The 26,587-nt window shown below is 39.2% G+C and overlaps 1 protein-coding gene across 3 annotated transcripts in view; it reads left to right on the top strand.

The window, feature by feature from the left end:
- Ift88 (intraflagellar transport 88) overlaps positions 1–26,587 on the top strand; it is a 167,408-nt gene that overhangs the window by 46,685 nt on the left and 94,136 nt on the right. For all 3 annotated transcript variants that reach the window (XM_045155256.1, XM_045155255.1, XM_045155257.1), the window contains 6 exons: positions 8,425–8,529; positions 11,006–11,108; positions 11,979–12,093; positions 15,435–15,666; positions 20,482–20,552; positions 24,752–24,838. In XM_045155256.1, coding sequence (XP_045011191.1) covers positions 8,425–8,529; positions 11,006–11,108; positions 11,979–12,093; positions 15,435–15,666; positions 20,482–20,552; positions 24,752–24,838 — 713 coding nt within the window. The remainder of the gene's footprint in view (positions 1–8,424; positions 8,530–11,005; positions 11,109–11,978; positions 12,094–15,434; positions 15,667–20,481; positions 20,553–24,751; positions 24,839–26,587) is intronic.

Raw genomic sequence — 26,587 nt, 5'->3', positions numbered from 1 at the left:
TAGAATTTAAGATAGTTATGTGTGGATGTATGTATCTGCTTTTTATTTTTTTATTTGTTTTTTTTTTTTTTTTTTTTTTTGAGGTTGAGCTTCACTGTAGCTCAGGCTGACCTGGAATTCACTATGTAGGCTCAGGGTGGCCTCGAACTCACGGCAGTCCTCCTACCTCTGCCTCCCAAGTGCTGGGATTAAAGACATGCGCCACCACACCCAGCTGTATCTGCTTTTTAAAATTATATATTCACAAGGAGGGAAATATAGACAGAGAGGGAGACACACACACACACACACACACACACACACACAGATATGGGCATGTTAGGTCCTTCAGCCATTGAAAATGAATTCCAAATGCATGCACCAATTTGTGCATCTGGCTTACTTGGGTGCTGGGGTACTGTTGTAGTCAGGTTTGCATTGCTTGCTGAAATTACCTGACCAAGAGCAGTTTGTGGGAAAAAAGGGCTTATTTTAGTTTACAAGCTTGAGGGGAAGCTCCATGATGGCAAGGGAAAACGATGGCTTGAGCAGAAGTGGACATCACCCCCTGGCCAACATAGGGTAGACAAGGAGAGTGTGCGCCAAACACTGGTATGGGGAAAGTGGCTATAACACTCATAAACCTGCCCCAACAATAAATACACTGCCTCCATCCAGGAGGTATTAATTCCTAAATCTCCACTAGCTGTGAACCTAGCATTCAGAACACCTAAGTTTATGGGGGACACTGACTCAAACCACCACAGGAACTGGACCCAGGTCATTAGGCTTTGCAGACAAGTACCTTAACCACTGAGCCATCTCTCTAGCCCTGTATCTGCTTTTATATGTGTATACACATACACACATAAATATTTTCTTTTGCCTTTGACTGACCTTAGGATTTGATTGATAGACCTATAACTTTATAAGTTCTGATACCAGGAGAATTAAATACTGTTGTAATATTTGGCATTAGTCTTTTTAGTATGGAGTGCTGTCAAAAATCATAGCTACCAGGAACAATGAATCACTTGTATTTCTGAGTACTGTTTTCCTTGTTGGTTTTTTTTTTTTTATTTGTTTGTTTGACTATTTATTTATTTGTTTCTATTTTTTGGTTTTTTGAGGTAGGGTCTCACTCTAGCCCAGGCTGACCTGGAATTCACTATGTAGTCTTAGGGTGGCCTTGAACTCTCAGTGTTCCTCCTACCTCTGCCTCCCGAGTGCTGGGATTAAAGGCGTGCACCACCACGCCCGGCTTTATTTATTGTTTGTTTTATTTTTTTGTGAGAGTGAAAGAGAGGATTGGCATGCCAGGGCCTCCAGCCACTGCAGTTAAATGCCCGATGCTTGCTCCACCTTGTGTACACATGCCACCCTGCATGCTTGTGTCACTGTACATCTGGCTCACATGGTACCTAGAGAGTCAAACATGAGTCCTTGGGCTTCACAGGCATACATACGCCTCACCAGTAAGCTATCTCTCCAGCTTTGATTATTTGTTTTTAATTGAGACAGGGTTTCACTCTGTACCCCAAAGTGGTCTGGAACTCTTGATATTCTTGCCTGAGCCTTTGTGGGTTTTTTTTTTTTTTAATTATTTATTTGTCAAGCAAAGGATAAAGATGAGAGAGAGAGAGAGCAAGAGTGATCATTGCCAGGGCCTCTAGCCACTGAAGATGAACTCCAGATATATGAGTCACTTTGTGCATCTGGTTTTATGTGGGTATTGGGGAATCAAACTCAGGTTGTTAGGTTTTGTAGGCAAGTGCCTTAACTGCTGAACCATCTCTCCAGCTCCCCTAACCCTTTTGAGTATGGGGATTTACTGAAATTACAGGCAGGCACCACCTGCCTGATTTCCTTAAGTGCTATTTTTTTGAAGCCTCACTAGCCTGAAATTTTTTTTCCTAAGTAAACCACAAAATCGTGGCTTGCTTATTTTAGGAATCCAACTACTTATTTAAAAGAAAATATTTTATTTATTTATTTATTTCCAAGGAGAGAGAGAGAATATGAATGAGAATATGGGCATGCCAAAGCCTCTAGCTGCTGCAGACAAACTCCAGATGCATGCTGCACTTTATGCATCTGGCTTTATGTGGGAACTGGGGAGTTGAACCTGTGTCCTTAGACTTTGCAGGCAAGCGCCTTTACTGCTGAACCATCTCTCCAGCCCCCAACTACTTTTGCATATTAAATTATTTATTTATTTTTTTGTGTGTGCATGGTATGTGCATGCATGTATGTTAATGCATGTATGTATGTTTGAATGTATGCCAGAGGTTGACATTGGTGTCTTTTTTTCTTTTATTGGTTTTTTGAGATAGGGTCTCACTCTAGCCCAGGCTGACCTGGAATTCCACTATGGAGTCTCAGGGTGGCCTTGAACTCATAGCGATCCTCCTGCCTCTGCCTCCCGAGTGCTGGGATTAAAGGTGTACACCACCACGCCTGGCTTTAGACATTGGTGTCTTTTAAAAAATATTTAATTATTTGAGAAAGAGGTAGGTAGATTGAGAGAATGCATGTGCCAGGGCCTCTAGCTACTGCAAGTGAACTCCAAACATATGTGCCACCTTGTGCATCTGACTTATGTGGGTACTAGGGAATTGAACCTGCATCCTTAGGCTTCACAGACAAATGTCTTAACCACTAAGCCATCTCTTCAGCCTAACATTGATGTCTGCAAGTGAACTCCAAACACATGTGCCACCTTGTGCATCTGACTTATGTGGGTACTAGGGAATTGAACCTCCGTCCTTAGGCTTCGCAGACAAATGTCTTAACCACTAAGTCATCTCTTCAGCCTAATATTGATGTCTTTGATTGCTGTGCATCTTGTTTGCTGAGGCATGGTCTATCTTGAACTCAGAGCTTGCCAGTTTGGCTAGTCGAGCATGCCAGCTTTGTTACAGAACATAAATAATAATTATATTAGAGAACTATTCATTATTCAGCCTCCTGGGCACTGAGGCTACAAACAGATTTCCATGCCTGCCCAGAATTTTCATGGGTACTGGTAAGCTGAACTTGGGTCCTCACTTTTACATGGCAATCATTATACCTACTGAGCCATCTCTCCAGCACTATTTGTTTATTTTTTATGGTGCCTGGAGATTGATTCCAGGACCTTGTGCATATTAGGTAAACACTGTACCACTGAGTGATATCCTCATCCCCTCTTTTTACATTTTATTTTGAGACAGTCTCACTAAGCTGCCTAGGTAGGCCTTGAACTTGCTGTGCAGTATACATACACCTTGAATGCGGAATTCTCTTGCTTCAGCCTCCCATGTAGCTGAGGTTATAGGCCTGCATCATCAGGCTTAGCTGTATCTTTTCTTTTCTTCAAATTTTATTTATCTATTCATTTATTTATATTAGCATACAAAGAATTAGGTTTTATTACGATGTTTTCCTTTTTTTTTTTTTTTAATAGATCTCGCTCTATCCCAGACTGACCTGGAATTCACTATGTAGTCTCAGGCTGGCCTCAAACTCAGTGATCCTTCTACCTCTGCCTCTGCCTCCCAAGTGCTGGGGTTAAAGGTGTGCTTCACCATGCCCAGCTAAGATGTTTTTCAAAGTTTGCTTTTGTGTCTCTTCCCAGGTTTTTACCCACTCCTCCAACCCCTCTGTTCCCTCCTCTACCACGGTCTCCTGTTTTTGTTTTTTTTTTTTTTTAAAAACATTTCTGTTTATTTTTATTTTTTTTTTGAGAGTGACAGACAGACAAAGAGGCAGATAGAGAATGGGTGCACCAGGGCCTCCAGCCACTACAAACAAACTCCAGATGCATGTGTCACCTTGTGCATCTGGCTTATGTAGGTCCTGGGGAATTGAGCCTCAAACCAAGGTCCTTAGGCTTCACAGGCAAGTGCTTAAGCCAGACCCACAGTCTCCTTTTGTACCATGTGTCCACCAATTCTTACCACCTCCTAGTTGTTATTTATAGCATTTTCAAATGCAGTTTTTTGTTGTTGATTCCTGTTCCTGTTCACCAAATTTCCTCCCCATTGTATTTTTTTCCTTCTTTTTATATGTCAACAAGTATTTTTGTGCCCATCCTTCCTCCCTATTCCAGCTCATCTCTTTGTTTGTTTTTAGTTATGTTTCTATGTTTATGGGTTCTACCTATATTTCCCCCCCATATGTACATATTTTTAAGTGAGTTTTACAAAAGACCCCCATGTCAAAGAGAACATGTGATTTTGGTCTTATGAGTTCGAGTCACTTCTCTTAACATGATTATTTCCAGATCCATCTATTTTCTGTACTGCTGAGTAAATTTCATTGGTGCATATGTACCACATCTTCATTATCCATTCATCTGCTGCTGGGCATTTAGGCTCTTTCCAATTCTGAGCTATTGTAAGTAGAGCTGTAATAGACATTAATGTGCAAGTATTTGGAGGTAGAGTGTGGAATGTTTAGGGTATATGCCCAGGAAAGATATGACTGGGTCATATGGGAGGTTTATTTTTAACTTTTTCTAGGAAACTTCTACAGTGATTTCATAATAGCTGTACTAGTTTGCCCTGCCACCAACAATGAATGAGAGTTCCTCTTTCCCTGCATCTCCCAGCATGTTTGTTTTCTTGATGATACCTTCACTGGGTATCTCACTGTTTGATTTGCATTTCCATGATAGCTAGGGAGGTTGAGCAGTTTCTTAAGCACTTATTGGTCATGTGGGTTTCTTCTTATTATTTGAATTTTTATTTGAGACAGAAAGAGGGAGAGGAGGAAAAGAGAGGGAGAGATGGGTGCACCAAGGCCTCTCAGTCACTTCAGATAAGCTTCATACGCATGTGCCACCATGTGCATCTGGCTTATATGGGACCTGGACAGTCAAACCTGGGTCCGTAGGCTTCGTAGGCAAATACCTTAACTGCTAAGCCATCTCTCCAGCCCTTGTGTTTCTTCTTTTGTGACCTGTCTGTTCAATTCATTAGCTCATTTGATTGGCAAATTAATTTTTGGGGTATTTAACTGTTGCTGTTCTTTGTGTTTCTGGTTTTAGATTTAGGCCCTTGATCCATTTTGACATGATATTTGTGTACACACACACACACACACACACACACACACACACACACACACAGATGTATGTATTTAATTGCATTCTTCTGCAGGTGAATATCCAGTTCTGTCAGTACCATTTGTTGAATAAGCCATCTTTTTTCCATGGGAATTTTTTGCTCATTTGTCAAAGATAAGGTGATCACAGCACTGTGGCTTTATTTCTGAGTCTTTTTTCTGTTCCATTGGTCTATATGTCTGTTTTGGTGCCAGTACCATGCTGTCTTTATCACTGTTGCCCTGTAGTATAATTTGAGATTGGGTATTGTTAGACTTCCTACTGTCTTCTTTTTCCGTAGGATTGCTTTTGCTGTTTTTGGTCTTTTGAGGTTCCATATGAATTCCTGGATTATTTTTTTTTTTTTGTACTCTGTGAGGAATATCACCGGAATTTTTATGGAAACTGTATTGAATCTGTAAGTCATTATTATTATTAACAACATTTTCGTATGAATACATTATGTATTGGAACCCTCTTTGCCCTCATCCCTACCCACATTCCATTAGGGACACTCCTCAGTGGGGTTGCAGGTATTCTCCATGGGGTTATGGTTTATGCCTTGTGGGTGCAGCAGTCAGTTATTCTGGGGGTGAGGGAATGCCTTTGGGCATGATGTCTCAACCTCTGGCTCTTAAAATATTTCCACTCCCTCTTCTGCAAAATTCCCTGAGTCATCGAGGGTGAGTTTTTTTAAGTCTACTTCAGTGATGAGCTCTTAGGAACCTCTGGGTCTCTGCTTTGGTAGGTTTTGAGTATTCTCAGGGTCTGTTTCCTATACCCTGGTGCTAATTATCAGATTATTTTTTGGTATATAGCCATTTTTACAGTGCTAATTCTGCCAGCCCAGGACCACAGGAGGTTTTGACATTGTAGTACCCTCTTTGATTTCTTTTTAGTATCTTGAAGTTTTCATTGTAGTGGTGTTTCACATTTTTGGGTTGTTTATTCCTAAATGTTTAATTTTTTACTGCAAGTGGGATGTTTTTCTTGATTTCTTTCTCTGTAAGTTCATTACTGGTATATATGAAAGCTACTGTTTATTTTTTACTCTTTTTTTGTTTTGGAGGTTGGGTTTCACTGTAGTCTAGGCTGACTTGAAATTCACTATGTAGTCTCAGTGTGGCCTTGAACTCACAGTGATCCTCCTACCTCTGTCTCACAAGTGCTGAGATTAAAGATGTACACCACCACACCTGGCAAAAGCCACTGATTTTGTGTATTGACCTTGTATCCTGCAACCTTACTGGAGGTATTTATTTATTAACTCTAGGAATTTTTTTTCATAGATTCTGTAGGATCTTTTAGTATGAAACTGGGGCTAGAGAGATGGCATAGCAGTTAAAGTGCTTGCCTATGAAGCCTAAGGACCCAAGTTCAAATTCCCAGTGCCCATGTAAACCCAGATGCACTTGGTGGTGCCTGTGTCTGCAGTTTGTTTGCAGTGGTTGTAGGTCCTGGCATGCCCATTCTCTTTCTATCTGCCTCTCTTTCTCAAATAAATAAAAATAAATATTTAAAAATCAGCATCTGTAAACAGGGATAGCTTTGACTTTTTCCTTCGCTGTTTTTATTTTCTTTATGTCTTCTTCAAGTCTTATTGCTCTTGTAAGGGCTTCAAACATAATATTGAATAATATTGAATAGAAGTAGTGAGAGTGAGCATCCTTTTTTTTTTTTTTTCTTTAGAGAAAATTGTTACAGTTTTTCTTCATTTAATACAATGTTGGTTGTGGATTTTTCATATATGGCGTTTGTTATTTTGAGGTATATTTCTTCAGATTTGTCACTTTTTCTTCCAGTTTACTTACTTTTTAATTCACTTTGGAGATTGTTTTGTCATGATCTTGAACTTGTTTTTTAAATGGCCTTTCATTTATCTGCTTGTAGAGTCTTCATAGTCATTAGTTACTTTTAGAACTCTAAATTCTTTCTCTGGCATTTCTACTACTGCATTTTCTGATTCTTTTTGGGGAGTTGAAAGTTTGGAGTAAGTTGTGGTGGCTTGTTGTCCCTTACTCTTTGAATTTCCTTATTGTGACTTGCACATTTATGGGAAGAAATATTTTCTCCCTCTTTTATTTATTCCTCCTTTCCCCACCCGCCTCCTACTTCTTCCCATATCCGGCTTCCACTGAACACCTTTTTTCCAACTCATTCTTCTTATATTTTGATTTCATCTCTGCTTTTTTTTCTTGCCCTCATATTATGCAGGCCATGTGTAGGTAGCATTAGTCACTGTGAGATCATGAATGCCAAGGCCACTTTGTATCTGGAAGACAGAATTACAAAGCACTCTTCCCCATTCTTTGGCTCTTACATTCTTTCTGCCACCTCTTCTACAGGCCATCCCTGAGCCTTAGAGGGTGTTATAAAGCTGTCATTCAGTGCTGAACACACTCCAATGTCATTTTTTCTCAGCACTTTTGTGAGTTTTGGGTCATCCTAGTGATCACTGCCATCTGAGCAGAAAAGCTTCTCTAACCAAAAGTGACAGTAGAATTAATATATGGGCATAAAAATAAATATTTAGAGGGCAATTTGGTGGGCATAATATATCTACTAGCTAAACATCAATAGTAGCTCCCCACACACACCAGAGCTTATGACTTCTACAACCATAAACTTTTGTTAGGTTATCAGTGCCAGGCATGAATTCCTCCCATGGAACAGGCCTCAAAACCAATTAGAGAGCAGTTGGTTATACCCATAACAGATATGCCACCATTCCATCAATTGACACATTTTGTCTTGCTGGCCAGCTGTATAGCTCACAGGGTCCACTTCTGGTTAAGCCCATTTATGACTTCTCCTCCCCAGCAGTCTGACTTTTCAGCACATTGTTAGCTAGTCATGGACAGGGAGTTTTCCAGCTCAGCTCCAGCTTAATTTCTCAGTATTCTGCAGTCACAGCATATGATATGTTGGAATTCTGAGTATCCTGACTGTTTGGATTCTGCCAAATAGAATCTATCCAGATATATGCCTTGTAAATTTGAATTAAAATACTCACACACTTAGGAATTTGAGGGATAAAGCAAGTTAGATAGGCATAGTCAAACCCGCAAGGTGCTGGAACATTAACTTGGAGTAAGAACATGAAGGTGGAGCAAATATACCCTACATTTCATCCTTGTGTTTTCCCCTTCATTCTCAGAAAAATCACATACACAATTCTATGTTGCTGAGCTCTAGTTTAAACAGTACTCTGGGGAATTTTATATGAGACTACAAAGAGGGGTTTTGGGAAATTTGAGGTGGGGAATAAATTCAATCATGTGTCACATAAATAGTTCCCAAATCTTCAAAAATTCATGAATACATAGAGCTGATCTTACAAAGTGTAAATCTGATTCAAGGCCTTAGAAAAAGCAAAAGATGCTGGAAGAAAAGAAAGAGTCCTGGTGAGACAACGGGAGCAAGTTACAACTCCAGAAAATATCAATTTGGATTTAACTTATTCAGTAAGTATTGATGTGTTCCAGAATGTAATGTATTGACTAGGATCTCTGAATTCTAGGTCATTCTCTTTTTGCCTGTTTTTTGTTTTTTTTTTCTTTTTTCAGTTGTTGTTTGTTTCCTCAGTACTAGTGGGGTTCAAATCCAGGGTATCATGCATGCTAGACCAGTACTCTGACACTGAGCTATATCAGCCCTGATTTGATCACTTTAGATGTTTTTAACCAAATCATATTTATGAGCTATCATGTGGTACTTTAACAAGTATATGCATTATATAATGCTTAAGTCAGATTAAGTATATCTATCTCCTCAAACATTGATCATTCAAACTCCTTCTACCTTTAAAAAATATATAGGGTATTATCATTTTGCGTAATTACCTTGTGGTACAAAATAGCACATCAAAACTTACTTATTTGGTTTTGTTGTGACAGCATATTACTAAATAGCCTAGGATGACTTTGAATTTTCTACATATCTTAGACTGACCTTGAATTTATAATCCTCCTGCCTCAGCCTTCCAAGTGTGGAGATTATAGTCCCTTGCCACTATACTCAACAACACTACACTTTCTTTACAAACTTTATATTCATTAGTCAATCTCTTCCTTTCCTTTACTCCTCTCAGAGCCTTTTTTTAATTCCTTGTTGGTTTTCCTAAAAATTTAATTTGGTTGTTTCTTGGTGTATAAGTTACTTTTTTTGTTGTTGCAAAAAAATACCTGACAAAAGCAACTTAAGGAAGAGTTTATTTTGGCTCGCAGTTCAAAGGCACGGTCATTATGGCCTGGAAGTCATAGCAGCAGAACTGTGAGGAGCTGGTTACTTTGTTTCAACAGTTTGGAAGCCAACAGTGATGAATGCTGGTGCTCAGCTTGCTTTCTGTTTTATTCAGTCTGGGACCCCAGCCTATGGAATGGTACCACCCATTAGGGTGGGTTTTTGCACCTCAATGACTAATCTAGGTGATTCTAGATCCATATAAGTTGACATAGGAAATTCGTCATCACACTTGGGCACCCAGGATTAAGTGCATATTTAGTTTATAAGACACTCTTTTCTTTGGTTTGTATAAAGATTTCTTTTGTTTAGTTACTTAGTTATTCAGATAGTGGTTCTTAATCAATAATTGCAAACCTACCTTCCTATGCCTGTGTTTCTTAAAGATTGTTAATATTTATGTTCTCTGTAGGTTGATCTTAATAAGATTCCAAAGGAGACTTCAGTCAGTGATTTTCAAGGACTTGAACTAGATAAATAAGACAATGTTCTATGAAGATAGTGAAAAAGTCTTTAATTTTGAAAAAAAAAAAAAGTCTAATGCTGAAAACATTCTTGATGTTTATCAGATATAAAAGGTATTGGGGCTGAGAAAATGGCTCAGCAGTTAAAGGCATTTGCTTGCAAATGCAAAGCCTTGTTGGCCTGGGGTTAAATTCCCTATACTGACATAAAGCCAGATACATAAAGTGACACATGTATCTGGAGCTCATTTACAGCAGCAAGAGGCCCTGGCATGTCTGTGTTCTCTGACTGTCTGTCTGTCTCAAATAAATTTTTTAAAACATTTAAAAAATAAAGGGTATTGTTGCAGTCAGGTTCACATTGCTGGTAGAAATCACCCAACCAAGAGCAGCTTCTGGGAAAAAGAGGTTTATTTGGGCTTACAGGCTGGAGGGGAAGCTCCACGATGGTAGGGGAAAACGATGGCATGAGCAGAGGGAGAACATCACCCCCTGACCAACATAAGGTGGAAAATAGCAACAGGAGAGTGTGCCAAACACTGGCAAGGGGAAACTGGCTATAATATCCATAAGCCTGCCCCCAATAATACACTCCCTCTAGGAGGCATTAATTCCCAAATATCCATCAGCTGGACACCTAGCATTCAGAACACCTAAGTTTATGGGGGACACCTGAATCAAACCACCACAGGTATTGTCAGTGGGCAGTGTGTTTATATGCTGATCAAATGAAAAAAAAGAGGCATTTGAAATGTTAAAATATTCAATGTTGGTAGTTTATAGCTAATATATTTTTTTAATTTTTTATTTATTTATTTGAGAGCGACAGACACAGAGAGAAAGACAGATAGAGGGAGAGAGAGAGAATGGGCGCGCCAGGGCTTCCAGCCTCTGCAAACGAACTCCAGATGTGTGCGTCCCCTTGTGCATCTGGCTAACGTGGGACCTGGGGAACCGAGCCTCGAACCGGGGTCCTTAGGCTTCACAGGCAAGCGCTTAACCGCTAAGCCATCTCTCCAGCCCAAGCTAATATTTTTTAATTCCATGAAATCTAGAAGACAGTTCTTTATCTCTTAGTATTTTTCTTTATTTGGAATGCAAGATTTTTTCTGTTCTTTTATTTCAGGTTGGTATTTCAATAAAAACAACCAAATTTACTCATAGTTTTAATGTCTGTACTCACAGTGAGGGGCTAGAGCAGTCAGCATGTGACTCTACAGTATTTCTTCCATAGGTTCTCTTCAACTTGGCCAGTCAATACTCAGCTAATGAAATGTACTCAGAAGCACTGAACACTTACCAAGTTATAGTGAAAAATAAAATGTTTAGTAATGCAGGTAGGTGGATATAACACATTGTTTCAAAAGATTTATAATTCTTTTGTAGTATGACCTAACATTTCCTTACTTTATATTCCTTATAATGAAATTATCTATGCTTTAGGCAAATTGGCACTTACTTTGGAATGTATTGCTTAAAGATTCTATGTGTGAAAATCCATAAAATACAAAGCAAGAAATATAATTGTATGAAAGATGCTGCCCAATGCCAAAGCAAAACTGTCATCTGTCATAACAGGTAGAAGGAGCCATAGCAGTCCTATGGGTTATTCTTTCCTGTGTGATGAGAGTTCCAAGAAACGAGAGTTTATATTTAGTATTTATATTGTGTAGCTTTTGTTGCAGTATTAAAGTTTATCAGATACCATTTTATTTAATAGCTTATTAAAATGTATGTAGTATTGATATTAATTTAAAAATGTCTTTTAGTCTACTTTTCTTGGCAAAGTATATTTATCATTTTGTAAAAATATTTTTTTTCTGTTTTTATTTTATTTTTTTAAGGTAGGGCCTCACTGTAGCGCAGGCTGATTTGGAATTCGCTATGTAGACTCAGGTTGGCCTCGAACTCATGGCGATTCTCTTACTTCTGCCTCCCAAGTGCTAGGACTAAAGGCATGCTCCTCCACACCAGACTAATTTCATAAAATAAATCATTTTCCAACCATATTTTTAAGAATTTACTTGTTTTAAATTCCATTTCTTCATAGAATAGAGTGTAGATATATAATAGTTATATACTGTTTTAAAGTTAGAATTATTTTTGAAAGCTTCATAACTTGAGAGTGCTTTAGATGGTATCAACTGAGGGCATCCGAAATATCATAAGAAAGTACAAATATGATTCATTATTAATTTTTTAATTAGGGAGACTGAAAGTGAATATGGGAAATATTTATTTAAAGCAAAGAAATTTTTCCAAAGCCATTAAATTCTACCGAATGGCCTTAGATCAAATCCCAAGTATCCACAAAGAAATGAGGTAAGTGTGCACCATAGTAAGTGTAAATTGCAGGTGTTTTAAGTTCTGGATTGTTGTCTGTGGGCTGGGTATGTTGAGGTGTTTATTAATGAGAGGTATTAGATTCATGTTATATGAGTGGTGTTTTACTATTTCCTTGTGACTCTTTGCACATATCTGTGTAATAACAACTGAAAGGCTAAAGACATATTAGATATTTAAGTCTAATGAAACTAAGCTGATTGATTAATAAGGGATTAACCATGCAGGTTATTAATATTATTATACAACTTAAAACCAGAAATGTCACAATCACAGTTATGCAGACTGTCAGACTGAAATACAAGGCTAGAATTAAGATCTCTGTCACTTTCTTTCTAGAGCTTGCCAGTGAAGTAGTAAAAGGAAGAGATAACCTCTGAGTTTTAGAAGAGGGAGAAGGTGGAATATTTTTTGTTCTTCCAGTATTCAAGAGCAGAAATATGTATTTATTGGTTCTAATGTCCCCTACATAAAGGGTACATATCATCTGTGGTATTGGCTTTATTTGTAAATGTCACCTCTCTTGACCATTGTAAGTTTGATTTTCATGGTATTTCATTATTATCAACAAATATTAACTAACTTAGAGAATATTCAAGCAGTTCTAATTCTTTTGAAGTTCAGGCTTTTTATTTATATTTATTTATGAGAGAGAGAGAGAGAGGGTGCACCAGGGCTTCTAGCCACTACAAACTAACTCCAGATACATATGCCACCTTGTGCATCTGGCTTACGTGGGTTCTGGGGAATTGAACCTGGGTCCTTAGGCTTCATAGGCAAGTGCCTTAACTGCTAAGCCATCTTTCTAGCTTATAGTTCAGGCTTTTGTTGTTGGTGGTGGTGTAGTTGTTTTGTCTTTGTTTTTTTCAAGGTAGGGTTTCACTCTACTCCAGGCTGACCTGGAATTAGCTATATAGTCTCAGGGCGGCCTCAAACTAGTGGTGATCTTCCTACCTCGGCCTCCCGAGTGCTGGGATTAAAGGCATGTGCCACCATGCCCGGCTTGATGTTCAAGCTTAAAAAAATTTTTTTTTAATTTTTTTTTTATTAACAACTTCCATGATTGTAAACAATATTCCATGGTAATTCCCTCCCCCCCCCACTTTCCCCTTTGAAACTCCATTCTCTATCATATCCCCTCCTTCTTTCAATCAGTATCTCTTTTATTTTGATGCCATCATATTTTCCTCCTATTATGATGGTCTTGTATAGGTAGTATTAAGCATTGTGAGATCATGAATATCCAGGCCATTTTGTGTCTGGAGGGAGTTGGAAGGAGTTCTACCCTTCCTTTGGCTTTTACATTCTTTCCACCACCTCTTCCACAGTGGACCCTGAATCTTGGAAGGTGTGATAGAGATGTTGCAGAGCTGAGCACTCCTATCACTTCTTCCCAGCACTATGATGCCTTCTGAGTTACCCCAAGGTCACTGCCATCTGAAAAGAGAAGGTTCTCTATCAAAAGTGAGAGTAGCATTAATATATGGGTATAAACATTAAGAGAAGTGCTTACTGGGCAGTTTGATGAGCATAGTATATACATGTAGCCAGATAGCAGCAGATATTACACCCCTAGGGCTCATGACTACCCCTGTTGTAGGTTTTCAGTATCAGGGATGTATTCCCTCCCATGAAGCGAGCCTCAGGTTCAATTAGAGGACAGTTGGTTTCCACCATGACAGACGTGCTGCTATTGCACTGGTTGGCTCATTTGGCCTGGCTGGCAAAATATAAGGCTTGCAATGTCTGCTGTTGAGTATCTTCACTGGTGATTTCTCTGTCTCCCATTGAACTGAATGCAGTGAGAGAAAGAGGGAAGGAGGGGGAAGAGAGAGAGAGAGAAATGAAAAAAAAAATGAGAATGAATATGAATACCAGGGCCTCAGGAGGTACTTTTGACCTTGGTAAGACTAAGAATTTGAGCATTTTAGAACAAGGTAATATTAAATGGCATATATTAAGTGCTTAATAACAATGAAGACATTAGTTACTATAGCAATTCAGGTAAGGCAGTAATTATTGAGAAGAATGGCCATAAAAGACTTTCTTAAGGAGATATACTTGAGATAAGTTACTTAACTAAGATACGAATTAACATCCCAGACAAGAGAAAGGAATATAATAAGTGGTCATGATCCACTTAGCTTATTGTGTTTAAACAGTAGGATCATATTGAGGGGTAGTTGGAAATAAGGTGGCATCACATCCTTTGGAATGACTTTGCTCATAAAGATAGACAATAACAAGTATTGACAAGAATGTAGAGAAGTTCAAAAATCCTGTACATTGGGTATATAAAATGATGCAGCCACTTTGGAAGACAAGCAGTATCTAAAAGTCTAGCATATATTTACCATATGACCAGTAATTCTATTCCTAGGTATATATCCAACAGAAATGAGAACTTGTTATTATCAAAACTTATATGTGAAAACATTAATTATAGTATCCTAAAAGTGGAGATAATCAAAATGCCCACTAAGTAGGCAATAGATATGTTAAATATGGTCTGTATCAGTACTATAGAATACTGTTTGATGACAAAGGAGGGAAGTACTGATACTTGCTGTGATATGGAGAGAACTTGGGATCAAAGCAAGTGAATGAAGCCTGGCACATATTGTGGGACTGTTGTGATTCTATTTGTATACACTGTCAAGAAAAAGAAGGATGATAGAAAGGATTTTAGTACTCAATTAGGGCAGGCTGAAAATGTGGAGCATCTGTTAATGAGCACAGGTTTTCTTTTGAGGGCAATGGAAATAATTTAAATATGTGGTTATTGTTCTCTACTGTATAAGTACAGCAGTAACTATTGAGTCACATACTTGAAACAAATGAATTTTATGATGTCTATTATACTATTGTTCTAATTCCCTTCTCATTGCTGGGGCAAACATCTGACCAGAAACAGCTTATGGGAGGAAAGGATTTATTTCAGGCTTACAGACTCCTGGGGCAGTATCACATGTGGAAGAAGCTGCTCACTTCATTACATAGCCATAGCAGAGAGAGACCACCAACAGCCAGGGCTTAAACTGGCTCTCTGCACACCTAGTAGAGCTGGACTCAAGATCTGCCCCTAGGGATATGCCTCCGTCAGCAGGGCCCCACATACTGAAGACTAAGTAGGAAGCTTAATCAAAAATACCTGAGGTTATGGTACCATTTATACTTAAACTACCACAACCACATTAAAGCTTTCATAAAATAAAATGAAGTAAAATGGGAAAGAAAGAAAAGCATAACATTTGTGCAACAACTTGAATGTCATACTAAGAATCAGACTTTTAAGGCTAATTTGTGTTTATTTTATTTAGGATTAAAATAATGCAGAATATTGGAATTACATTTATTAAAACTGGTCAATATTCAGATGCCATTAACTCATTTGAGTACATAATGAGTATGGCGCCAAATCTGAAGGCAGGCTTCAACCTAATTCTTAGCTATTTTGCCATTGGAGACCGTGAAAAAATGAAGAAGGCATTCCAAAAATTGATTGCTGTTCCATTAGAAATTGATGAAGATGATAAATATATTTCTCCAAGTGTGAGTATGAAAAGGACATTTATGTAACCATCTCCTACTTATCTGTGTTTTTTTGTTTCAAAAAATGATAAATTTGGAATAGATGAGTAATTGAATTTCTCACAGGCCCATATTCTGGTTTTATCATATATTTGATATATTTCATTTGCTATTTAACAAGTTGAGAAAAAGACTTGAAATGGGGCTAGAGATGATTAAGCAGACTGGACAATTTTAGTCAAAATTTTTTTAAATGTCTCATTAAATATAAGATTTTATGTCACTAATTCATTAACTAGTATGTTGACCTTTATTTTCCTGTACTGGGAATTGAACCTAGAGCCTTGCATATGCTAAACAAATGCTTTGCTGCTAAGCCCATTGATCTTGGAACTTCAAGTTGTTTTTTGTTTGCTTGTTTTGAGGCAGGTATTATGTAGCACTGGCTGGCTTGGAACTTTAGCTGAGACTGGCCTTAAACTCATGAGATTACAGGCATTTAACACCATACCCAATTCTCAAATCCTTTTTAGACCTTTTTAAAGTTGAACAGAGCCATCATAAATCACCTGTACTGGGCTGGAGAGAGGGCTGAGTGGTTAAGCTCTTGCCTGTGAAGCCTAAGGACCCCGGTTCAAGGCTTGAGTCCCCAGGACCCATATTAGCCAGATGCACAAGGGGGTGTATGCATTTGGAGTTCATTTGCAGTGGCTGGAGGCCCTGGCGTGCCTATTCTCTATCTCTCTCTCCCTCTCCCTCTTTCTCTCTGTTGCTCTCAAATAAATAAATAAAAGTAAACAAAATTTTTAAATAAATAAATAAATCACCTGTACTAAATGTGCTAAGAATGAAAAACACTTTTCCTGATCCATGGGGTAGAACTTACTAAAGCTCTGAAAAGTCCAATTTTTTTTTGAGACTGGGTTTCATGTATCCCAAGCCTAGAACTCAATGTATTTGTGTGTGTATATGCTATACATGTGTGTATACATAGGCACATGTTCATGTGTATGCATAGGTATGCCTGTGTGCATGTATGTACATATACATATTCAGAACTATGTCCACCTTTTGGGGGGATGAGGTATAGGATCGCTTACTGTCATGGAGCTCACCAAGTGGTTACACTGGCTGGCCAGCAAGCCCTAGAAATTCTCCAGTTTCTACTTCCCCAGCACTGGGATTATAAGCACATACGACCATCCTTGTTTCTTTGCTTAAACATGGATTCAGGGACTCAAACTCCAGTCCTCATGTTTGCACAACAAGCACTTTACAGACTGGGCAATTATCACAACCCCTAGGATTAAAGGTGTGCAAAACTATGCCATTTTATGTGGTAATGGTGGTCAAACTCAGGGCTGCATGAATGCTAGGCAAACACTTTACCAGCTAAACTATATTTCCAGTCCCTGAAAAGTTTTATTTTATAAATATCTTGTGCTGCAGTCAGCTTCATGTTGCTATTAGAACATACCTGACCAAGAGCAGCCTGTGGGAGGAAAGATTTTATTTGGCTTACAAACTCAAAGCGAAGCTCCATGATAGCAGGAGTAAATGATGGTATGGGCAGAAGGTGGACATCATCTCCTAGCCAACATCAGGTAGACAACAGCAGCAGGAGAGTGTGCTAAACACTGGCAAGGAGAAGCTGGCTATAATACCCATAAGCCCGCCCCAACAATAAACTGCCTCCAGGAAGCTCCAATATCAAAATTGCTACCAGCTGGGGACCTATTATTCAAAACACATAAGTTTTTGACACTTGAATCAAACCACCACATTCTGTCTCAACCATCATACACTGCTAACCGTACATGATGTAAAATGCAATACATTCAGTCCAACTTCAAATGTCCCCGTAGTTTTTATCAACCCCAGGGATGTTCAAACATCCCCATAGTCCATGGTCTTTTAACTGAGCCATAATATTAAAAAAAAAAAAAACCATAATGGCACAGAATAAACATTCACACTGCAAAAGATGGTATTGCACATAGCAAAGAAATAGCCAATACAAGATTTAAAACAAACAGGGCAAACATCAAATGCTGTACCTCCAAGTCTTGACAATTCTAACTAATGACAAGTCTCCAAGTCTGATAATTCTAATCAGTGACAAATCTGTAGAGTTCCAGTTCCACCCCTCCAGCTAGGAAAATCACAGCCCCAGAAAACTTCATCTCGTGCTGGCAGCTTTCTTTAGCAGCCATCCCATAGTCCTGGCTTCTCCATTGGGTCTCCACTGCAACCCACAGTTCATCCTTATGGCTCCATCAGGTCTCCATGAAGGTAATTCAACAAGCCTGCTTCACACTGCCCATGGCCAAGTTCCAAAACAAAAAAACATGTTGCAAATCAAATGACCATATCTTTCCTGCATTTTTATACTCCATAGTACCAGGTGGGCTGCCAGTTTGTTAATCTAGTGGGGGAAAAAAAGCAGACTTTGAAGAACAGGGTAGTCTTTCCACATTTGCGCCCCTTCTAAAGAGTCTCCATTCTTCTTGTCCCAGTGCAGATCAGCTGGCCCAATCTTAATAACTATAATCTCTCAAACAATTGCAGCAGGACAGTCAGCAGTTTTGGACCAACAATTACATTTTTTTGTGCCATATTCCTCTGCTCACACCAGTCCATTTTTATGCAATGCAATCCATCACAAATTTCTAGGACACAGGCAGGCAGAACACAGCAACCCTTTCACACAAACTGCTTCTAGCCAAGTCCTGGCATAGCTCTTTGTTCCCTTTATAAGTAAGCCAAACCTCACAGTCCATAGTTATTATTGCATTCAGGTGTTTTGACTCTGACCAGAATAGTCCATCAAGCTATACTTACAGCACTGCAAGGCATCTCTTAGGCCAAGGTTTCAAATCCATCCACATCCCTCCTGAAAAGCAGTTCCAAAAGGCCAAAAGCCACAAAGTCAGATTTCTAGCAGTAACAATCCCACTCTTGGTGCCAATTTTACTGTTGCAGTCAGCTTTACATTGCTGTCAGAAAACACTAACCAAGAGCAGCTTGTGGAAGGGAAGGCTTTATTTTGGCCTATAGACTTGAGGGGAAGCTTCATGATAGCAGACAAAAATGATGGCATGAGCAAAGGGTGGACATCACCTCTTGGCCAACATCAGGTGGACAATGGAACAGGACAGTGTGCCAAACACTGACAAGGGGAAGCTGGCTATAACACTTATAAGCCCACCCTCAACAATGCATCACCTCCAGAAATTTTCATTTCCCATATTGCCACCAGCTTGGGACCTAGCAATCAGAACACATAAGTTTATGGGGGACACTTGAATCAAACCACCACACCTGAAGAAATTAATAATAAGATTAAGTGAAAAAACACAGACCCATGCCTTACACATGAACAGAAAATGAGAACGCATACACTGTAATAGAAACTGTGGTTTCTGAACAATTAAACGATTTTCCGTCTTTTAATGCTTTAAAAACATAACCCAGGTTTTAAAAATATTTATTTATTTATTCAGTAGAGAGCAAGAGAAAAGGCACGACAGGGCCTCCAGCCACTGCAAATGAACCCCAGACACATGCAGCACTGCACATCTGACTTATGTGTCTCCTGGGGAATCGAACCTGGGTTCTTAGGCTTCATAGCCAAGTGCCTTAACTACTAAGCCATCTCTCCAACCCATAACCCACATTTTAAACTACTGAGATGTCTCATCACCCTAACACCCAGATTTTTATATATAAATTATTGGAATTGGGAATTGTGGCCATGTCTTCAATTCTAGCACTCTAAGGTATAGGCTTGCCATGAGTAAGAGGTTAGGTTGGCTACTGACTGAGTTCTAGTTTACCCTGCCTGCAACAAACAAATACCCTGTTATTCTGTTACATTAATTTAAGCTATCATGAAATTTCCTGTACTTATAAATCAAAATGGTAAAGTATTTTCAGTTTAATAGAGTGGGACTCCATAGTGTTTGTTTTTTGTTTTTTTTTTTTTGACAGGGAGGGGATAAGATTTCTGTATGTAACCTATGCTGGCCTCAAAACTTCATGTCCTCCTGATTCATCCTCCCCACTGCTGGTATTATAAGCATGGGTCATCGTGCCCAGCAGCAGATTTCCTTAATGGTATGTAAGGGCATTATTGAGTAGTAGATAAAGACTGTAGACTCTGCAGCCCTATGCCTGAATTTTTTGTTTGAAGTAGAATAACTAAAACAACCTACCTAAAAGTTGTAAGGGTTGAATGTCTGCAAATGCTTGTGAAATTCTGGAAGTTTACCTGTAACATAGTAAGTGCTAGGTAAATTTTAATTATTGTATGTTTTTTCATATTAGAAAACCATATGTTGTTTAAAAGATCTAATTTTTTTGTTTGTTTGATGTATGTTTGTTTGGGCTGGAGCCAGTGATTGTAAACTAACCTTTCTACGTTCAGTGCTCCTGTCCCTGAGCTCCATCATCCTCAGCCTCATTTGTATTTGTATCCTAGGTAGGGAGTAGAGACATGGATTACACTAAACAGTTAAAATGATTATGAAAACACCAGTATTAGAGTTTAGAATTTATTGTATCACTTACTTATGCTATCAGCCACAGCTCTTATGTACTTGGTTCTATTCTTGGTAGCCTGACCTTTTTATTTGCTACTCATAACACATGTTAGTTCAATGGAGAATGTGACAGACAAACAGAAATAAGAATCAAAAAGGGGGTTCTTTCTACTTTACATAAGGGAAGACAGGTTGATTTACTCACCATTTTATATATCCAGTTAGTTGGGGCTGTGATAAGAAATGTAAGTTTTTCATATTTACCTCTGACTTTTTTTCAATTTTATTTTCCCAGGATGATCCTCATACTAACTTACTGATTGAAGCTATAAAAAACGATCCTCTCAGGCAAATGGAACGTGAAAGGTACTGTTTTAGAAACTCAGTAGTATAGTTTTAACTTATAAACCGAATGCACATTCTCATTAATTCTTACAAAACTCTAGTCCATATATTTCTTGAGTGGTGCTGCCATGTCATCATTTCTGTACTTCACTGTATTTTCTATTCTTCTTAATATTAACTTAGTCCTCATGCTGATCCCAGTTATCCTTATTCAGCTATTACTCTTTTTAATTGTATTCAGGATTAAACTCAGGGCCCTGTACTTTACCAGTAAGCTTTCTTTTCACTTATTATATTTTTGTTTGTTTGTTGAAGTAGAGTCTCACTGTAGCCCAGGTTTACCTAGAATTCACTATGTAGTCTCAGGGTGGCCTCGAACTCACAGTGATCCTTCTAACAACATAGTCTATGTAAATGAAAGATTTTTAAGTATTTTATTTAGCATATATTATACATAATAGGTTTTAATTATGACATTTTATAATGTACATAATTTATTTCAATCATATCAGCTCCCCATTACCCTCTTGTTCCCCTCCCACTGATCCCCTTCCTCTCCCCAGCTTGCCTCCATTCTGTCATGTTTTGTTTTATTTTTGGTGACTCAGTGAGTTTCAGTAGGGTTGTTGACAGGAGAATGGGTAAGGGTTTGTTTACAGAAGCATGGGCATCTTACCAGCTGCTATGCCACTGAAGAAGATGTCTCTAACTCTCTCATATAAATCCTCAAGGAGGAGTGGAGACCCATGAACCTCCCTGCCCTCCATGACAGAATGTTGGTGGGCCCAATTTTATGCAGATCTTGTGTAGGTCAACACAGCTGCCAGGGCCCATGAGACTTGCCACCTCTACTTCATCTGCCAGGGCCCAGGAGAAATTGCAGAGGAAGTGACATCATGAACACTGCTCTTACTGCTAGCCTGACAATCAACCCCAGGGTGATGTGGACAAACACAAAGGTTAATAAAAATGTATGAAAGCAGAAATCCAGACGCTACAAAGAACTGAGCACTAAATCAGTCTGCCAACAGGCCTCCCATGGCTTCAGGGATTATTGCAGAAGAGGGACCAGAAAGACTGTAAGAGCCACAGAGTGGGTAGAAATACCCTGAGACAGTTCTCTACTATACTATAGGGACTGAGGCCTTCATGACCCCACAATGAATACCATAACCCCACTGAGGAGGGCCCTCAAGGTAACAGGAGTTGAGGTAAGGGGATAAAAGTGTATAACCTATTATAATATTCATAAAGTAAAATAAAAATAAAAGTGTGGGGGATGGAGAGATTGCTCAGTGATGAAGGCATTTGCCTGCAAAGCCTAATGACCTGGGTTCGATTTCCAAGTACCCATGTAAAGCCAGATGCATAACGTGGTACATGTATTTAGAGTTCATTTACAGTGTCAGGAGGCCCTGGTGCACCCATTCTCTCTGCCTCTCTTCTTCTATCTCTCTCTACTTGCAAACAAATAAGTAAAAATAGTTTTTAACCTTAAAAACAGAATATGACAACCACGTCATGCCCCAAGGTCATCATGCCATACCACCATTCACCTGCTTCCTCCACACCATACTGTTTACCACCTCTCCTTCTGTGATGTTCCCTGAGCCTGGGAGAGGGGTTAGTATGGATGCTGCTAAACATTCAGCAGTACTTATTCTTAGCACTTTGACAAGTGCCTGCAGTTGCCACTGTAAAGAAAGCTAATCTATGGCATAAAGTTACATAGAAGGTAATTTATTTTTATTTATTTGAGAGAGAGGGATACAGAAATAGGCAAGTAGAAAGAGAGAAAATGGGTGCACCACACCCCCTTGTGCATCTGGCTTATGTGGGTCCTACAGAATCAAACCTGGGCAAGTGCCTTAACCGCTAAGCCATCTCTCCAGCCCCTTAGAAGGTAATTTAATAGACAGCTCATGTCCATTTAGGAAAACAACAGCAGTAGCTTTCCTGTGAAGGCCTATGTCTCCCCAGCCATGGTTTATAACCAGGTTTACAGTTCCAGACACGAATTCTCTCCTGTGATAAAGGCCTGAAATCCATTCAAAAATTGGTTGTTTACCCCCTTAGCCGACTTAATACTACTGCAGTAGTAGGCATATCTTGCCTGACTGTTCAGTTTTGTTGCATGCAAGGTCCACATTTGAGTAATACTGTTGATGACCATTCTTCCCCGAGGAGGAGCCAGGTTAGCACCTTCCCACACTGTGAGGGACAGCCAGCTGGGAGGAAACTTCCAGCCCAGTACCAGTTTAATTCATTCTGTGACCTGTGTGTGTAGTGCTGTCAGCAATAGGGCCTTACCGTCTACTTCTGGTGAGAAGTGAGAATGGCCTGTATTTTTTTTAACCACAAATTTGTGGAGCAGTGGAATATTCATTTAATAGCCTATTACTTCTGGAGGCTGCCTTATTCTTATGGTCAATGAAGAATCCACTACAGTTCAAGTAAATGTTGCAAAAGAATAAAGTAAAACAAAAATTGCCTCAAAATGGACCATAGACCTAAACATAAGAGTTAAAACTAAAATTCTCTCTCTCTCTCTCTCTCTCTCTCTCTCTCTCTCTCTTTTTTTTGAGGTAGAGTCACTCAAGCCCAGGCTAACCTGGAATTCACTATGTAGTCCCAGGCTGGCCTCAAACTCACAGTGATCCTCCTACATCTGCCTCACAAGCACTGGGATTAAATGTGTGCACTACCATGCCCAGCTTAAAGTTCTTTAAACAACAAAAAAAGATTACTGACATGGATTGATATAGGCAATGGTTTCTTAGATATAATATAAAAGGCACAAGTGCCAGTTGTGGTGGCACACACCTTTAATCCCAGCACTCGGGAGGCAGAGGTAGGAGGATCGCTGTGAGTTCAAGGCCACCCTGAGAATACATAGTTAATTCTAGGTCAGCCTGGGCTAGAGTGAGTCCCTACCTCAAACATCCCCTCAAAAAAAGGCACAAGTGATAAAAGAACAAATATATAAGTTTAATTAAAATAAAAAACTAGGTTTTCCAAAGGATGCTATCAAGAAAGAAAACACAACCCACTGAATAGGAGAAAGTATTTTACAAATCATGTATCTGAAAAGAGATTTACTTCTAGTCTATGTAGATAACTTTCAACTCAATCAAAAGGGACCAATGACCCAACTTAAACAGATCTAAACAGAAATATACATAAATGCCCAGAAGACAAATGGAAAGATAACTCAAGTTCAGGATCTGTTAAGAAAATGCAATTCAGAACTATGGTAAGATACCACTTAACACCCACTAGTATGGCTATAAAAAAAAAATAGCACTAGAAATAGAAAAATTGGTATCTTATGTTGCTATGTCATGTTTATACTTAAATATTTATCATGCTTATACTTAAATATAACATTTATATTTAATTTATAGTTAAATATAGGGCTGAGGAGATGGCTCAGTGGTTAAAAGAGCTTTCTTGTAAAGCCTGCTGGTCTAGGTTCAATTCCCCAGTACCCTTGTGCAGCCAAGTGCACAGAGTGGTGCAGGTGTCTTGAGTTCCTTTGCAGCAACAAGAGGCTCTAGAATGTCCATACTCACACTCTCTGTTATACGCACACAAACAAATCAATAAAAATATTGTAAAAATAAATTTAATGTTTATATTTAAATTTTAAGAAATATGGGCTGGAGAGATGGCTTAGCAGTTAAGGTGCTTGCCTACAAAGCCAAAGGACCCAGGTTTGACTCCCCAGGACCCATGTTAGCCAGAAGCACAAGGGGGCTCATGCGTCTGGATTTCGTTTGCAGTGGCTGGAAGCCCTGGCACGCCCATTCTCTCTCTCTATCTGCCTCTTTCTCTCTCTGTCGCTCTCAAATAAATAAATGAAAGATAAAAATATTTTTTAAAAATTTTAAGAAATAAGTCTAGGGCTGGAGAGATGGCTTAGCAGTTAAGACACTTGCCTGCAAAGCCAAAGGACCCAGGATCAACTCCCCATGTAAAGCCAGATACACAAGGTGACAAATGTGCCCAGAGTTTGTTTGCAGCAGGTCAAGGCCCTGACTTGCCCGCCCTCCCTCCCGCCCTCCCTCTCTCTCTCTCTCTCTCTCCAATAAATAAAAAAAAAATTAAGTTTTTTAAAAAGAAATAAATCTAAACTACTTTTATATCTAAATATAATGGGAGCTGGAGAGATGGCTTAGTGGTTAAGGTGCTAAATACAGCATTTTGTTTGTTTAATATAGGAAAGCCATGGCAGAAAAATACATCATGACTGCTGCAAAACTGATTGCTCCTGTAATTGAAACATCTTTTGCTGTAGGCTATGACTGGTAAGAGAAAAATTCAGCAAAATTGCATGAATATGCCATTGTCATAATGTATATTGGCATTAGAAAAGTGTGTAAATGATGAATAGTGTTGATGTGTACTTACCAAGTAGATATTATATGTTAATGTTAACATAGATCATTGTAAAAGTTCTAGTAAGATATTTTTCTCTTCTTTGTGTTGCATGCGCACGTGCACGTGTGTGTGTGTTTGTGTGTGTGTGTTTTGTAGGCATGCTTGTGCTACAGAGCACATGTGTGGAGGTGTGTGTGTGTGTGTGTGTGTGTGTGTGTGTGTTTTGTAGGCATGCTTGTGCTACAGAGCACATGTATGGAGGTTAGAGGACAGCTTTCGGGTCAGTCCTCGCCTTTCCACCCTGTTTGAGATAGTTCCCTTCTGTATTCTCACCCTGCTATTCTTTGATGTGCTTCCTGTGAGCTTCTGGGAAATCTCCTGTTTCCGTTTCCTATCCACAGTCAACCAACACAGTGCTGGGATTACATAAGCCTACATGGCTTCTCGCTTTTCACACCAGGTCTGGGGATCAAACTCAGGTTCTCTAGCTTGAGTAGCAAGTGCTTTATCCGCAGTGCTATCTCCTCAGCCCAAGCTATTTTTCATATTGCTCATCATTTTTGATTTTTAAAAATATTTTTATTTATTTGTGAGAAGAGACAGAGAAAGAATGGGCACTCCAGGGCCTCCTGCCACTGTAAATGAACTCCAGATATATGTAGCACTTTGCATGAGTACTGGGAATCAAACCTGGGTTGGCAGGCTTTGCAAACAAATGCCTTTAACCTCTGACCCATCTTCCTAGCCCTCATGCCATTGTTTAAATTAAATAGGGGCGTGATGGCTCATGCTTTTAATCTCAGTACTTGGGAGACAGAGGAAGAAGGATTGTGGTGAGCCACCCAGAGACAACATAGTGAATTCCAGGTCAGCCTGAGATAGGGTAAGACCCTACCTTGAAAAACCAAAAAATAATAAATAAATAAATAGTTAGGGCCAGGGTGCTATCATTGCTATGTTTGCTTCCCTTGTATAATTCCAGCCTGTCCTCCTTCCTTCCTTTTAAATTTTTTTTGGGGGGTGAGGGCTTTTGAGGTATGGTTTCACTCTAGCCCAGGCTGGCCTGGATTTTACCATGTAGTCTCAGCATAGCTTTGAACTACTACCCCTGCCTCCCAAGTGGTGGGATTTAAGATGTGCACTATGCCTGATTGCCTTAAATTTTTTTAATAAGAAGGCTGTACTCTTATATACCCTCTCCTCCACCCCAATTCTGTTGGAGGTCTTCCCTATGTTAACATTAACATATAATATCTACTTGGAATTATTAGTATTTATTATGTGGACCAAGTGACATCAGCCAGTCTCTGCAGTTAGAGGGGACATAGTGTCTCATATTTCAACCTACTGTGAGGCTCTTACAATCTTTCCACCCTTCTCCTGCTATGTTTGCTGAGCCTTGGTGGGAATGATAGAAACCTGATTTAGTGTTGAGTTCTCTGTAGCCTCTGGATCTCTGTTTTGATGAGGTTTGACCATAGTGACTGACACTATCTCCCTGGAATTGGTTTTAAGACTGACTTTGAGAGCTGTATTCATGTCACTACTTCTGCAATGACTTCTTGGTTTGGGCAGATAAGGTGGAGGTGCCCTATCTCATGGTAGCTAGTTGACTATTTTTTATGTATTGATGTATCCTGGTTCTTCCCAGTGTGTTCTTTAGCATCTGTAAGATA

The sequence above is a fragment of the Jaculus jaculus genome, chromosome 7 (assembly GCF_020740685.1).
Source record: "Jaculus jaculus isolate mJacJac1 chromosome 7, mJacJac1.mat.Y.cur, whole genome shotgun sequence".
NCBI classification, from domain to species: domain Eukaryota; kingdom Metazoa; phylum Chordata; class Mammalia; order Rodentia; family Dipodidae; genus Jaculus; species Jaculus jaculus.
Note: the sequence above shows the minus strand (reverse complement) of the source record. Positions and strands in the feature narration are given on the sequence as shown.